The sequence below is a fragment of the Saccoglossus kowalevskii genome, chromosome 4, assembly GCF_978046115.1.
Source record: "Saccoglossus kowalevskii chromosome 4, keSacKowa6.1, whole genome shotgun sequence".
Lineage (NCBI taxonomy): Eukaryota > Metazoa > Hemichordata > Enteropneusta > Harrimaniidae > Saccoglossus > Saccoglossus kowalevskii.
Window position 1 is genome coordinate 38,473,867 of NC_140644.1, and position 15,714 is coordinate 38,489,580.

Here is a 15,714-nt window from a genome sequence, read left to right on the forward strand (position 1 = left end):
TTGGAACATCCATAAATTATGCAGGGTGTACACTAAATTTAGTAATGAAAATATTGATCACATTTACACAGGCTAAATCAAGTATTCAAGCTAGAAAATAAGTTAAATACCAGTTATAAAAGTTATAAATCCATTATCAATATGTTAAATTATCAGTTTGCCACCCATTTACTATTACTATTATCTACAAAGATACTCCACAAGCAAACTGTCTGCAATTATAATAAATAGAGCAATGAAAGACAAATATAAAAAGAAAAAAATGTATGATACAATTACATACGTCTTGAAGACTGGCACCCCCCCCCCCAAAAAAAAACCCCACCCCCTGCATACTTTATGGATGTTTCCCACAATAAAATGAAGAAACAACAAAATCCAAAAAAAAGGGAGCCGCAAGATCTATCTCTCCCTACACTCAGAAAATAGTTGCGAGGAGTGGGCACTCATTATTATTTGAAACTGCGGATATAATACATATGGTTATCTTTTGTATCAAATCAAATAAGTATACGTATAGCTTCATGAAAACTAAAATATCGTGGCTGAACTGTAACTGTAACACTTTCTATACCTTTGACATACACATGGTCAATAAGTGTGCCAGCCTCTGTAGTTCCTTGACATACACACTGCCTATAACCATGTTCTTGCAGTAGCTTCATAATTGATGAAGAGACAAAGATATTTTGGTTGAAATCGCCCATAATAATTGTTCCACCTTGTTGTTTATCAAGTTCCTCCACAAGAACAAGTAAACTTTCTCTGAATATCTCTAGCTGATATGATGCTGGTCTGTATATAACAGCAGCTGTTAAATTCAAATTAGTTAAACAAAATACCATGCATTCCATATTTGATATTGGCAAGTTCAAAATCTTAAATGATTTGTTTTGTTTTGCATATACTGCTACACCACCATGACACTGATCCATCAACTTTGCTGTATTGTCAGTAGATCTATTGTAAGAAAGACGTCTTGGTTTGTGATTAAAACTAAATCCTTTCAAATCAATGTCAAACTCGGGTTCTCTGTCAGTTAACCACGTCTCAGTAAGACATATAACATCAGCCATCAGGAATGCATTATCGTTTTGAATGTCTTGAATATGAGACTGTAGACCCTGAACATTATGCATAATCAAAGTACACATGTAGTTTGCGCTCGACTGCTCTGATAGCTCAATGATGAACTTTGGCATGTTTTCCAACGCAGCTTGCACTTTCTCATTGCAATAAATTGCCGATGTTCGAAATCCCTGCACAATGAGTCCACTCAAATTTGTCACGCGACTTAAAGCCACATAAGCCTGTCCTGATGTAAAGATTTTTTTCAAGTTGACGACAGCTCTGTTTACAGTTAAGCCTTGTACTTTATGAACTGTGCAAGCCCAAGCTAACTTAAGAGGAAACTGTCTTCTGATACCACCATTTGGTGCAACAGTGTCCTCATTAACTTTAATCATAGTGCTATTTTCTGGTAATGTTGAAGCGATTGCACTCTTCTTCCGTAACTTTTCACCCACTTTGGCATTATCAAATACTACATATATTGCAGAAGGAAAATTATTTCCTGGTGTCATAGTTATGTGATTTACAGTTCCAAATACACCATTAACTAATCCATCTGAAACATCTATGTTTTTTGTAAGTTGCACTCTCGCACCAATAGCTAGAGTAATACTTTCTGGTAAAAGACTCATGTAAACCTTCTTATGAGGCATTTCATTTCTTTCTAATTTACCTGTCTTTGCATTTTTGGTAAAATCTTGAGCCTCAATAAGCACTGGATCTGTGCATAACTTATGAAGCATCATTACATTGCATGTGTTAACCTGTGCATTTGTACCAAAAATATGAATTGCATCAGTTTCCTCACCAGTTTCCCGACCTTCAAGCATTTCAACATCAGTAGAGGACAGTGCCTCTCCTTTCTTATGAATTCGTAGCCTATTAAGTGTCTGAGCGAATGCAACATCTGTCTGTCTCATTATTTCAGTTAATTCAGCAAACATGAAATTATCTTTCCAAAGACTTACAATCTCGTTTCCAACACATAATGGGTTTCCTTTTACAGGTGGGAGTTGGTAAAAATCACCACATGCCATGACACAAACATTACCAAATGGTGAATGACTGCTAATTTGTTTAATCTGTCTCAATCGACCATGGATATAAGCAAGTAATTTGTGATCCACCATAGAAATTTCATCTATGACTAAGATTTGAAGAGTGCTTAGCTTACAACGAACGCTATTAATCTTATCATTACCCAGTGGTATATATGGTAGCTTGGTATTAACTGGTATTGATAAAGCACTGTGCACAGTCATACCTCCAATATTAAATGCAGCAACGCCTGTTGGTGCTGTTAAAAGTACAGAAATATCATCAGGATTTGGTAACGAACGAGCAAGAATGCGTGTAGCTTCATAATACACAGATTTGATTAAATGACTTTTTCCAGTTCCAGCTCCACCAGTGACAAACACAAAAAATGGGTCTGGGTTCAATCCATTGCTTTTATCCAAACACCACTGTCGGATTTTGTAAAATATTTGAGATTGTTTCATATTCAATTTTCTCAGCATCGACTGTCCCTCAATCTTTGACGTTGAACAAGGTGGTACTACAGCATGGCTATCTGCAATCTGTGGTTGCTCTTCTAGATCAGGAATTGAAGCCTCATACTCATTATCATCAGTATTTTTCTGCTGTGCTTCTTCGAGGCACTCAATTCGTTCAGATTCAGTTTCTGGGCATATTTTAGCCCATGCATCTTCTAATTGTCCACATTGATCAAGTAGTTTTGATGCAGTCTCAATAGCATCAGCCTCTTTCTCGAATAAGGCTCGATTTCTATCAACAATCAATTTCACTTTTTCCAATGGTGTATTTCCCAATTTAACTGCTCCATCATGATAAAAATTTTCAAAAAATTCAAACCCAACAGGTTTCAATTGTTTATCAATGCGATATGGGAGAAAAAGTTGCAATATACTCTGATAATATTTCTCGGGATTCTTTGTCACTGAAAATCGTGCATATCTTACAACAGCAGGCTCACTTCTAGACCTTTTTTGCATATGACCAAGGTCCTTTTTTAATGTTACTGCTGGATTTCTTCTCTTGTCATTATTGACATTTGACATTTCAAATGTTGAAAGAATTCTGTATTCTGAGCAGAATGCAGCAAGACACAAACTATCAAAATCTTGTCCATCTGGTCTAGCTTTGTATCTGTCAACTATGCTAGTCATCCATATATCCTCTTCATCTACATCAGCGCCTTCATTTTTCTTTCTGATGACCTCAAATGGCAAACTCATTTTAATAGGATTGTCTCCAGTAGGAATAAACTGGACTTTTCGTGATGACTGTTTCAGCTTTAAATTACATACTCTATATACAGCCTCTTGGGCACTAACTTCTCTGTTTTGGAGGTATACAGTTCCCAACTGTTTTAATGCTTTCTTGGCATCAACATTGCCTTCATTTGTAGCTTCTTTTTGAGCATGATCCAACAATAACCCCATCTCTCGTTCTGCTTTGGAAATGTAGGAAACAATATATACAACACAGGAATATGCATCAACAACAAACTGGATATCCATATTGGCATCCCAACAACGGATTAAATCTGCATTATACTGATTCACCCATACATCATTTGGCTGCCGTTTCAAAACAACAGATGTTTTTTTCGTTAACAATCTATTTGCCTTTTCAAAGATTTCCTGAGAAATTCCTATATCCGAGAATAAGGAATCTACACTTTCATATTCCTTTTGGTTATCAGAAAGAGCTTTCCAAACATTTCCAAGAATTTTCTTTGCACTTTCTTTTGTCATGGACAATTTATGTATTCCCATATCAGAATCTTCGTCATCAGTTACATCAGAATCTTCTTCTAGAACGTTTTTTAATTGCAACTCATCTGTTTCACTATCAGGTCGACAGATGAATGATCTTGTGCAAGGAGGTCGTGGAAAATTGAACCTGCAATTCGTGCCTTTCTTCTTGCAAGATTTTGAATGTCTTGTGCTGTGTTTTTGGACTTTGTTTACAATCTCATGTAATTCTGAATCCTCATCTTGAGAAGGCATATTACAAGTTACATACTTGTCAACAAAATCAACCACTTTATCATCAGCATCATTGTCAACAATTGGAGCATTGTCAACCCAGAATAAGCAATGCGTGTGTGGTGAACCACGTTGTTGAAATTCTACTCTGTAAAAATAGTCTTTAATATGCCCAATTGGATGTGCTGAAGACATTATTACACGAGTTAAAAAATAATGGAATCTGTGATCAAACATTCTAGCTGCTGTTACTGGGTTCTGTCTTAGTATTTCACATTTCTGAGACCAATCAAGATCATTAGCAGAAGTGCTATAATCACCCTGTTCATGAAGTATTGTTTCCACAATTTCTTTCCACCTTAAGTCAGCAGATGAAAATGAGCAAAACCATGTTGGTATACCTAATTGTCTTATCATTGCAAAAATATCTTTTTGCGTAGCTTGCCAATAAGGCGGTGTTCCTCGGATAGGCTTCAAAAACTTGTAGCCTTCATTAGACTTTATAATCTCTATCAGTTTGTCTCTGTTTGTTAGAACCTTTGATGTCACTTTCTCTCCACAAGCAATACCATTTCCTTTACGAAGAGCAATTGACACTTTTGACTGGACCTGTTCCAATTCAGACAGATATTGTGCATAGAATATGAAGTCTATATTTCTGGCAAATCTACCATCAGCATTCATCAAACGTGTATGTAGATACCGTCCTAGCGTTATTCGAACCTCACGGTCATCTTGAAGTGTTGGGGATCCAGTTGGATACAATACTGGGAAGCATTTTGCTTCATTGCATTTGTCCATCAAGACTCTAACTGGTTTATTATGCTCTGCTGGTGCAACACATACATCATCAAAGTGATAATCAAGAACTTCCTGACCTATGTCAAGTGGTTGTAAGCAAGTGTCTACAAACATTCCATGAACATCGTCTGGATCATTCTCTGCATCAGATGTTTCACTATGTTCTTCATCAGAAGAATTCTCATTTCCTTCATTTCTTGATAGAGTGTTCTCCCAATCCACATTGAATTTTACATCTTCATACCATTTATTATTCTTTTGAAGATATACTAACGCATTTTTTACATTACCTTTTTTAACACATTTAAACTGGTAGTGACCTTTGTATGTAAGCTTTCGCTTCAGTTTCACTCGTATTGTCTGATCCTCTGATTCAATTCTTGGTAAAAAGCTTGTTGCTTTCACTACACTCGATGGTACACACACAACTGGCCCATGAACGCCTTTTTGACCACCTCTTGGCAAAGCCAACATTTTCAAAAATGGAATATGCAATGCTACTAAATGTTCCTCTAAATCATTGAGGCATTTTAATTCGTCAGGAATGGCTTTCAGATCAAGGTTGTTTGCAACCGCTTCTGCAGGCATCTTTCCATGCAAAAGTTTTCTTTGACATGTATAACAAATCCATAATTTACCAGCAGAGCTTTTCTTTAACTGACATTCTTCCTTACATGTTAAGTTGCATGTATGTACATAGGTTTCTGTTATACACTTCTGTGCAAGATATTCTCTTGCAAAACCGTGTTTATTACATATAATCACTTGATTTCGAAATAGGCGTCTATGACAAACACTGCAAACGCAATCTGGTCCTTTGGACACTTCACATTTGAATACAGCTGTAACATGCTCAATGTTTTCATTTTCTGTTTTCATACACAGTTTTTGGTTAATACTACGTTCAATCAAACGCTGCTTATAATCTGCATCACAATGATATTTTTGTACACTCAGCTTCTTTTTAGTTTCTCTGAATTCAACATTTTGCTGATATCTGTCTGTAAATTTCGCTTTCTTTGTTTCCCTGAATTCAACATCCTGCTGATACTTTTCAGTAGACTGAGCTGCACAGCGTGCTTTCTTTGTTTCCCTGAATTCAACATCCTGCTGATACTTTTCAGTAGACTTAGCTGCACAGCGTGCTTTCTTTGTTTCCCTGAATTCAACATCCTGCTGATACTTTTCAGTAGACTTAGCTGCACAAAGTGCTTTCTTTGTTTCCCTGAATTCAACATCTTGTTGATACTTTTCAGCAAACACAGCTGCACAACGTGCTTTTTTTGTTTCTCTGAACTTGGCGTTTTTATGATATTTGTCATAACTCTGCTTTTTCTTTCTCTCCCTAAATTCTGAATCTATGTGATATAGTTTTTGCTCCTTAACATAACTTTGTTTCTTAGCATTTGATTTGGGTATTACACTTTCACCAATGGTTAGGTTTTTCTTTTCATGATATTTATCGCGTCTGACTTTCAATTGCTGACGTCTAGATAGAGATTTATGTTTTCTCCCCTTGTTTGAATACTGTGATTTGAGTAGATTCACCTCGCCTACAAGAGGTACATTATCATTAGCATTCATAAATGACCTTTCACAGTGTTTAGTAATATCAACATTTTCTGTATCACAGTTACCATGTGTACAATTCCTTGATCCACCATGCATCTTTACACACTTCACAACTTCATAGTGATTTTCATTGCGCTGCTTTAGGTACAAACCATTAGTACTATTACCAGAGTTTTTGCTAGTTTGACTAAATCGTCGCCATCTATCAACATTGAATGTATAAACATCTGTTGCCAGCATATCAGCTGCGACAAAAATTTCAACCTCTGTACCCCATACACCAGGCAATTGTATATTTGATCGTGTTACATAATCATTAACTGATTGGTATTCTGGTCTAATATATTGAGAAAAAATTTGGGCATTTAACTGCAAGTGTTGCACAATCTTGTCTCTTACAGTCTGGTGATTTTGCTCAGTACCACTTATACAATACGATAAAGCTCTGAACAAGCAATTACCATCACCTTCAATATTCCTAGTATGACAAGGATCTCTTAGTTCAGAACCATATATATGCCCATATGTTTCAGTTTGATGTTCATACGTTAAACCAAGTGTTGTGCAAATACCTGCACATGTACTTGCCTCAAGTGGCATAAATGTGAAGACAACTTCTCTGTACTCGTTTATAATCACTAAATCATCATCACTGGACATTATGTTAATTTCATTTGCTACATCTTTTGAAGCAACAACACTAATTCCTGTTACTTCAAACTGTGTGTTTTTACTTACATTCATGGATATTGCAAGATTGCAACAGTGTTGATACACCTGCTCAAAATTTTTCATTTGCAAGAGAATACTCGAGCCATCTGGTTCAATCATGCCTTCAGAATTTCTTGAATGTGAATCAAATACACAGTAAATGCCATCTGCATTCAATACAGCAAACGTTGCTCCATTAAAAGTTATAAAAGAAGCATCAAATTCAGACAATGTTTTGTACAATGCACTATCTAATGATACAACAAACTCGCTTTCTACATGTTGCTGGGAACTCATTAAACCAACTAAACTGTTACCAACTGTGACAGAAAATCGTGTGTCAAATAACTCCACTTCTTTGTCCAATTCAGAAACTAAAAGATATTTTGCATTAATTCTAGAGGACAAATCATTATAATATTCATTGCCAGCTTTCAAAATTGTGTCTAAATCATAACTATCCCATGATATTACTTTTTTAATTTTACTGTATACAAGTGACATTAAGCAGTTAGCAACACACTGTCTTCCAACATTTTCTGATGGGAAAACAAATGGATCTCCTTGATGAAAATTGCCACTGATTGCATTTACATTCCCGTCAGTGAACAGCTTTTGAAGCTGATCAAATCTTTTGTAATCTATTTCACATTGGTTTCTCAATTCATTAGTAATTATTGCATCAGTTCGGAATTCATTTGTAAGCATTGTGTCCTTTCGTTGCTCATTTTGACAATCATCATCCTGAAATTCATCAAGATACTCAGTACTGTAATTTGTGTTTTGCTGGAGGCACGAAACCTCACTGTAATTCATGTTTTGCAGGAGGCAAGAAACCTCACTATCATTCCTGTTTTGCTGGAGGTCAGGATCCTCACAATCATTCCTGTTTTGCTGGAGGTCAGGATCCTCACAATCATTCCTGTTTTGCTGGAGGTCAGGATCCTCACAATCATTCCTGTTTTGCTGGAGGCACGAAACCTCACTGTAATTCATGTTTTGCAGGAGGCAAGAAACCTCACTATCATTCCTGTTTTGCTGGAGGTCAGGATCCTCACAATCATTCCTGTTTTGCTGGAGGTCAGGATCCTCACAATCATTCCTGTTTTGCTGGAGGTCAGGATCCTCACCGTCATTCCTGTTTTGCTGGAGGTCAGGATCCTCACTATCATTCCTGTTTTGCTGGAGGCCAGGATCCTCACTACTGTCATTCCTGTTTTGCTGGAGGCCAGGATCCTCACTACTGTCATTCCTGTTTTGCTGGAGGCCAGGATCCTCTGTCGTCCTGTTTTTTGAGAGGATAGGATCCTCCATGTCAAAATTCCTGTTTTGTAAGAGGCCAGGATCCTCAGTCTTATTACTGTCGTTGTCATTCCTGTTTGTAAAGAGGCCAGGATCCTCTGTTGTGGTCAAGTTTCTTCTGTGTTTCCTTCCTTTCTTCCAGTATTTACTTCGAGGCATCTGGAAACAAGACATAAACCAAAACGCAGAATACATTATTCACACATGCATTGCAAACATTTTTAAAAACACTGAAGCAACAACACCAGTGTTGATCAATGGAAGTGCACAATTACTCCATACTGGTACTTTACTGGAGTTTTAAAAATTAACAACATTCAAGTCGAATAGTTTCTATGCCAACCATTCTTCCAATAAAGTAAATCTACATTTCATCACTTATTGCACATCCACCAAAAATAACTTGCCTGCACTAGTAATAGTTTTGGGTAACAGGTTTATTTGTAATCAATATTTACCTTCCCTTTATGAAAAAATGACAAGCTCATGAGTCAATGTCACTTACTAAAAGTCTATAACTAAAGGCTTATGAAAATTTGAAAATTTCATACGCAGACTTCAATCTGAGTAATCTAAGAACAATCAGATTGTAGAATAATACATTATCCCTATGTGCATACAGCACAACCAGTGAGCAACCTAATATGCAAAAACCTTTTACTATCCTACCAAAGGGAATCATTTATATTTTATCAGTAAGCAATAATGATGGACATCTGATGCAAACAGTGTTTTAATGCATATTATTGATTCATTCCCAAAATCAAATTTCCCAGTCATAAGAAATCACAAGTCGAATGAAATCATTTCATAATCGTAAAAAAAAATACCAATTACACTAAGACTAGTTAAACATTTTTTCCCGATTAGGCTGTGCGAAAACTGTCATTTTACTTACATCAATATGTGTGTTCTTTTTTTCCCATACTTATAAAACATAAATTGAAATGCAGCGTGCACAGAGAGCATGATATTCCATGCAAATTTAAAAATAATGTTGAAAAAGTTCATCGCACAGAAATGTTGCAGCAATACTTGATATTATTAATCGGCATAAGCAGGAAGATTAAACTAATTTATTAGAATTTGACTACCACATGTCACACTATTTGCTGCAGTACAAGTGCACTACACTCCTCCAGTCCATTAAATTTGTTCTTTGTTTCAAACAATATCAATCATAACAAAATGGTGGTGACCTTCTCCATTAAAATGCAGCTTTAAGACATAATCTCACCTGAAAATATATAAGCAAAGAAAACAATGTCCATTAATTAAACTAATTAAAATTGTTTACGTACGTATACTATCAGGTAACAGCTTAGGTTTACTGAGTAAACTGTATACTATCAAGTAACAGCATAGATTTACTGAGTAAACTGTATACTATCAGATGACATCATAGATTTACTGAGTAAACTGTATAGTATCAGGTGACAGCATAGATTTACTGAGTAACCTGTATACTATCAGGTGACAGTATAGATTTACTGAGTAAACTGTATAGTATCAGGTGACAGCATAGATTTACTGAGTAACCTGTATACTATAAACTGATAGCATAGATTTACACTAACATAGTGCACAGGTTACTCAGTAAATCTATGCTATTAGTTGACAGTATACAGGTTACTCAGTAAATCTATGCTATCAGTTATCAGAATCCATTTACTGAGTAAACTGTATACTATCAAGTAACAGCATAGATTTACTGAGTAAAATGTATACTGGTACTATCAGTTGACAGCATAGATTCACTGAGTAAACTGTATACTATCAGATGACTGCATAGATTCACTGAGTAACCTGTACACTATGCTAGTGTAAATCTATGCTATCAGTTGATAGTATACAGTTTACTCTGTAAATCTATGCAGTCATCTGATAGTATACAGTTTACTCAGTGAATCTATGCTGTCAACTGATAGTACCAGTATACATTTTACTCAGTAAATCTATGCTGTCAACTGATAGTGTACAGTTTACTCAGTAAATCTATGCTTTCACTGATAGTGTACACTTTACTCAGTAAATCTATACTGTCAACTGATAGTACCAGTATACATGTTACTCAGTAAATCTATGCTTTCACTGATAGTGTACAGTTTACTCAGTAAATCTATGCTATCAGTGAAAGCATAGATTTACTGTGTAACATGTATACTATCAGTTGACAGCATAGATTTACTGAGTAAAGTGTACACTATCAGTTGACAGCATAGATTTACTGAGTAACCTGTATATTATCAGGTGACATCATAGATTTACTGAGTAAACTGTATACTATCAGGTGACAGCATAGATTTACTGAGTAAACTGTATACTATCAGGTGACAGCATAGATTTACTGAGTAAACAGCACACTATCAGTTGACAGCATAGATTTACTGAGTAACCTGTACACTATCAGTGAAAGCATAGATTTACTGAGTAACATGTATACTATCAGTTGACAGCATAGATTTACTGAGTAAAGTGTATACTATCAGTTGACAGCATAGATTTACTGAGTAAACTGTATACCGGTACTATTGTACACTATCAGTGAAAGCATAGATTTACTGAGTAACATGTATACTATCAGTTGACAGCATAGATTTACTGAGTAAAGTGTACACTATCAGTTGACAGCATAGAGTTACTGACTAAAATGTATACTCTGGTTTATTTACAAAATGAAACATAATTTTAATAGTTGCAATCACTCTCATAAAATTCGCAAAAGCCAAAGAGCTTGGGATGCTCACAAGGGTAAGTGAGAGATTTTCTATGTATTATGTAAATTGAAGATGCAGCTTTAACAATGCAAAACTTCTTGTACTTAACTATGTTCCAACATGCACACTTTCCCTTACACCACTATGTCAATCATATAGCTGTTAATTAATTCTCACCTGCAAAATACGAAGGCAAAGAAAACATTATATTGTTATGTTAGTGCAGCAGTATGGTCAAAGCAATCACATTGAAATGACTCGCTGACTTCAAATTAACAAAATTGAAATATACTCCACAGATTTGTACTAATAAAAACATACTTATTGACAGGAATATTCCAAACACATGCGATTCAAATAGCAAACTCATTATCACTTATAAGAATTTTTGATGTACCATAAAATCTGTATTAGAAGCCACATCCCTAATAGAAGTCGCACCCATTCTTTTTGAATAATTGACAACCAAACATTCACAATTTCTCATATGATGCTCTAGTAGAAGTCGTATAGGCATCAGGCATAGGCATCAGGGAAGTATGAAAGGCCTTACTTTTGTTCTAAAATAGGCGTCGTGTAATGTTGAAAAATTATAGTCAATCAAAAAAACTGTTCACATGATAAAAAAAAAAATACTTAGTATATTAAATAAATATGTATCCATTTTTTTAATTTTCTTTTTAACGGAAAGTACATTCTAGCAGAAGTTTCAAATAAACACAAACATGAAAGCATTGCTTTATAATAGTAGCAAATTATCATAATACAATTGCGCAATCCGGCCATACTGCATGAATATCTTACTTGTTTTCTTAGTGTTGAAAAGTATTACTTAGTAGTGATTATAATTACGGACGAAAAATAAATTCTTTGAATTGTTATGAACTGCAAGTAAAATTCAACTTAGTTTCGCCATAAGCGAATGATCCCGGTCATATGTAAATGACCAATGTGATACGATATGATATCTGCCATGTTTTTTGAATGCACACAAACATGTTTATTGACCAGATATATCAAGTTGCTAATTAACCAACCAAAAAGCTGGATGGTGCCAACGTGTTCAAATTACCATAACTCATTTAAATAGCAGTTGTTTTAGAGAGATAAACTGAGCATTGAAGAAGAAATTAAGGTATTGATGCAGGTTCGTGGGCACTTGGGAGTGGATTTTTTTTTTTTATTTTTATTATCCAAAATGTCTTGGCTATTGTTGAAATTTTGTAGAATTGTGAATAGTGAAACATACTCAAAAAACGATTTTAAAATATAGATAACAGGTGCAAAATTATCTCTTTTGAATGCTTAGCAAGATTTAGAAAGGCTGTACATAAATAATTGAAAAAAAACATGGTGAAAAAAAGAAATGACAGGGTCTCCATATTATGCACTATATAACTTTTTACAAAACAATAATACATTTAAATTTGAAACTGTAACAGCCATTTTAATTATGAGCATTAGCAAACTTCTTACTGAATGAATTGTTATGCAAATTAGCAATTATCTCAGCTTCTTTTTAGTGCACATTCCAGAACTTTAAAAAACAAGCAGCCTCTCGGCTGAGATAGCTCCGCTGTTAGCAATGCACATTTCAATTAAAGAACTGAAGACATCATTAGAAAATGAACAATATGTATAGTATCAAAGCAATCGGACTTACAGTTTTTAACAAGAAGTCGAAAATATCACTTTTTACCAAAAATTACAAAAATATTCACCAAAATAAATTAATTAGAGAATTGAAGATATCATCACAAAATGAACAAATCTGAGAGAGGTCCACATGTAGTACCTATATATGTAATATCAAAGCAATCGGACTTGCGGTTTTTAACAAGAAGTCAAAAACATCACTTTTTACCAAAAATGACAAAAATATTCACCAAAATTAGAGAATTGAAGATATCATTACAAAATGAACAAATCTGAGAGAGGTCCACATGTAGTACTTATATATGTAGTATCAAAGCAATTGGACTTGCGGTTTTTAACAAGAAGTCGAAAATATCACTTTTCACCAAAAAATGACAAAAATATTCACCAAAATTAGAGAATTAAAGATATCATTACAAAATGAACAAATCTGAGAGAGGTCCACATGTAGTACCTATATATGTAATATCAAAGCATTTGCACTTGCGGTTTTTAACAAGAAGTCGAAAATATCAGTTTTTACCAAAAATGACAAAAATATTCACCAAAATTAGAGAATTAAAGATAACATTACAAAATGAACAAATCTGAGAGAGGTCCACATGTAGTACCTATATATGTAATATCAAAGCAATTGCACTTGCGGTTTTTAACAAGAAATCGAAAATATCAGTTTTTACCAAAAATGACAAAAATATTCACCAAAATTAGAGAATTAAAGATATCATTACAAAATGAACAAATCTGAGAGAGGTCCACATGTAGTACCTATATATGTAATATCAAAGCAATTGCACTTGCGGTTTTTAACAAGAAGTCGAAAATATCAGTTTTTACCAAAAATGACAAAAATATTCACCAAAATTAGAGAATTGAAGATATCATCACGAAATGAACAAATCTGAGAGAGGTCCACATGTAGTACCTATATATGTAGTATCAAAGCAATTGGACTTGCGGTTTTTAACAAGAAGTCGAAAATATCAGTTTTTACCAAAAATGACAAAAATATTCACCAAAATTAAAGAATTAAAGATATCATTACAAAATGAACAAATCTGAGAGAGGTCCACATGTAGTACCTATAGATGTAATATCAAAGCAATTGCACTTGCGGTTTTTAACAAGAAGTCGAAAATATCAGTTTTTACCAAAAATGACAAAAATATTCACCAAAATTAGAGAATTAAAGATATCAACATGAAATGAACAAACCTAAGAGAGGTCTATCCAAGGTACATATACACCAAGTATCAAAGCATTTAGGCTTGTAGTTTTCAAGAAGAAGTCGAAAAAGTAAAACATTGACACGGACGACGGACAATCACTCATATGATAAGCTCCGCTCGACAAAGTCGACAGCGGAGCTAAAAATATCACTTTTTACCAAAAATTACAAAAATATTCACCAAAATTAGAGAACTAAAGATATCATGACAAAATGAACAAATCTGAGAGAGATCCACATGTAGTACCTATACATGTAATATCAAAGCAATTGGACTTGCGGTTTTTAACAAGAAGTCGAAAAAGTAAAACATTGACACGGACGTCGACGGACAATCACTCATATGATAAGCTCCGCTTGACAATATGTAATATCAAAGCAATCAGACTTGTGGTTTTTAACAAGAAGTGGAAAATATCACTTTTTACCAAAAATGATAAAAATATTCACCAAAATTAGAGAATTAAAGATATCATTACAAAATGAACAAATCTGAGAGAGGTCCACATGTAGTACCTATATATGTAATATCAAAGCAATTGTACTTGCGATTTTTAACAAGAAGTCGAAAAAGTAAAACATTGACACGGACGTCGACGGACAATCACTCATATGATAAGCTCCGCTTGACAAAGTCGACAGCGAAGCTAAAAATTGGTATTGAAAACAATTTGGAGGAAAAAATTACAGCAAATATTACATACAAAAAATGTTAAATTAAAATCCCACATACAAGAGGCAATAATTAGCATGCGTTGAATGTGAACAACAAATAAGTGAACTTCGTCCTATCATGGAGGTAACAAGCAGCCTCTCGGCTGAGATAGCTCCGCTGTTAGCAATGCACATTTCAATTAAAGAACAGAAAGTAACATTAAACAAGCAGCCTGTCGGCTGAGATAGCTCCGCTGTTAGCAATGCACATGGCAATTAAAGAACAGAAGATATCATTAGAAAATGAACAAATCTGAGAGAGGTCCACATGTAGTACCTATATGTATAATATATCAAAGCAATTGGACTATTGGTTTTTCACAAGAAGTCGAAAATATCACTTTTTTACCAAAAATGACAAAAATATTCACCAAAATTATAGAATCGAAGATATCATCACGAAATGAACAAATCTGAGAAAGGTCTACATGTAGTGTCTAAATATGTAATATCAAAGCAATTGGACTATTGGTTTTTTACAAGAAGTCGAAAATATCACTTTTTTACCAAAAATGACAAAAATATTCACCAAAATTATAGAATCGAAGATATCATCACGAAATGAACAAATCTGAGAAAGGTCTACATGTAGTATCTAAATATGTAATATCAAAGCAATCAGACTATTGGTTTTTTACAAGAAGTCGAAAATATCACTTTTTACCAAAAATGACAAAAATATTCACCAAAATTATAGAATCGAAGATATCATCACAAAATGAACAAATCTGAGAGAGGTCCACATGTAGTACCTATATATGTAATATCAAAGCAATCAGACTATTGGTTTTTTACAAGAAGTCGAAAATATCACTTTTTACCAAAAATGATAAAAATATTCACCAAAATTAGAGAATTGAAGATATCATTACAAAATGAACAAATCTGAGAGAGGTCCACATGTAGTACCTATATATGTAATATCAAA

General features: G+C 34.3%; 1 protein-coding gene and 1 long non-coding RNA gene across 2 annotated transcripts; both read right to left on the reverse strand.

The window, feature by feature from the left end:
* Nucleotides 1-500: 500 nt before the first annotated feature.
* LOC102807333 (uncharacterized) lies at nucleotides 501-8,630 on the reverse strand. Its single transcript, XM_085498417.1, has one exon. The coding sequence runs from the start codon at nucleotides 8,628-8,630 to the stop codon at nucleotides 501-503; it is 8,130 nt and encodes a 2,709-aa protein (XP_085354543.1).
* Nucleotides 8,631-8,890: 260 nt separating this feature from the next.
* Nucleotides 8,891-11,359, reverse strand: LOC146747390 (uncharacterized). The gene is made up of 2 exons (XR_014929223.1): nucleotides 11,298-11,359; nucleotides 8,891-9,708 (listed from the first exon to the last, which is right to left on the reverse strand). It is a non-coding gene; the product is annotated as an uncharacterized LOC146747390 (long non-coding RNA).
* Between the last annotated feature and the right edge of the window lie 4,355 nt (nucleotides 11,360-15,714).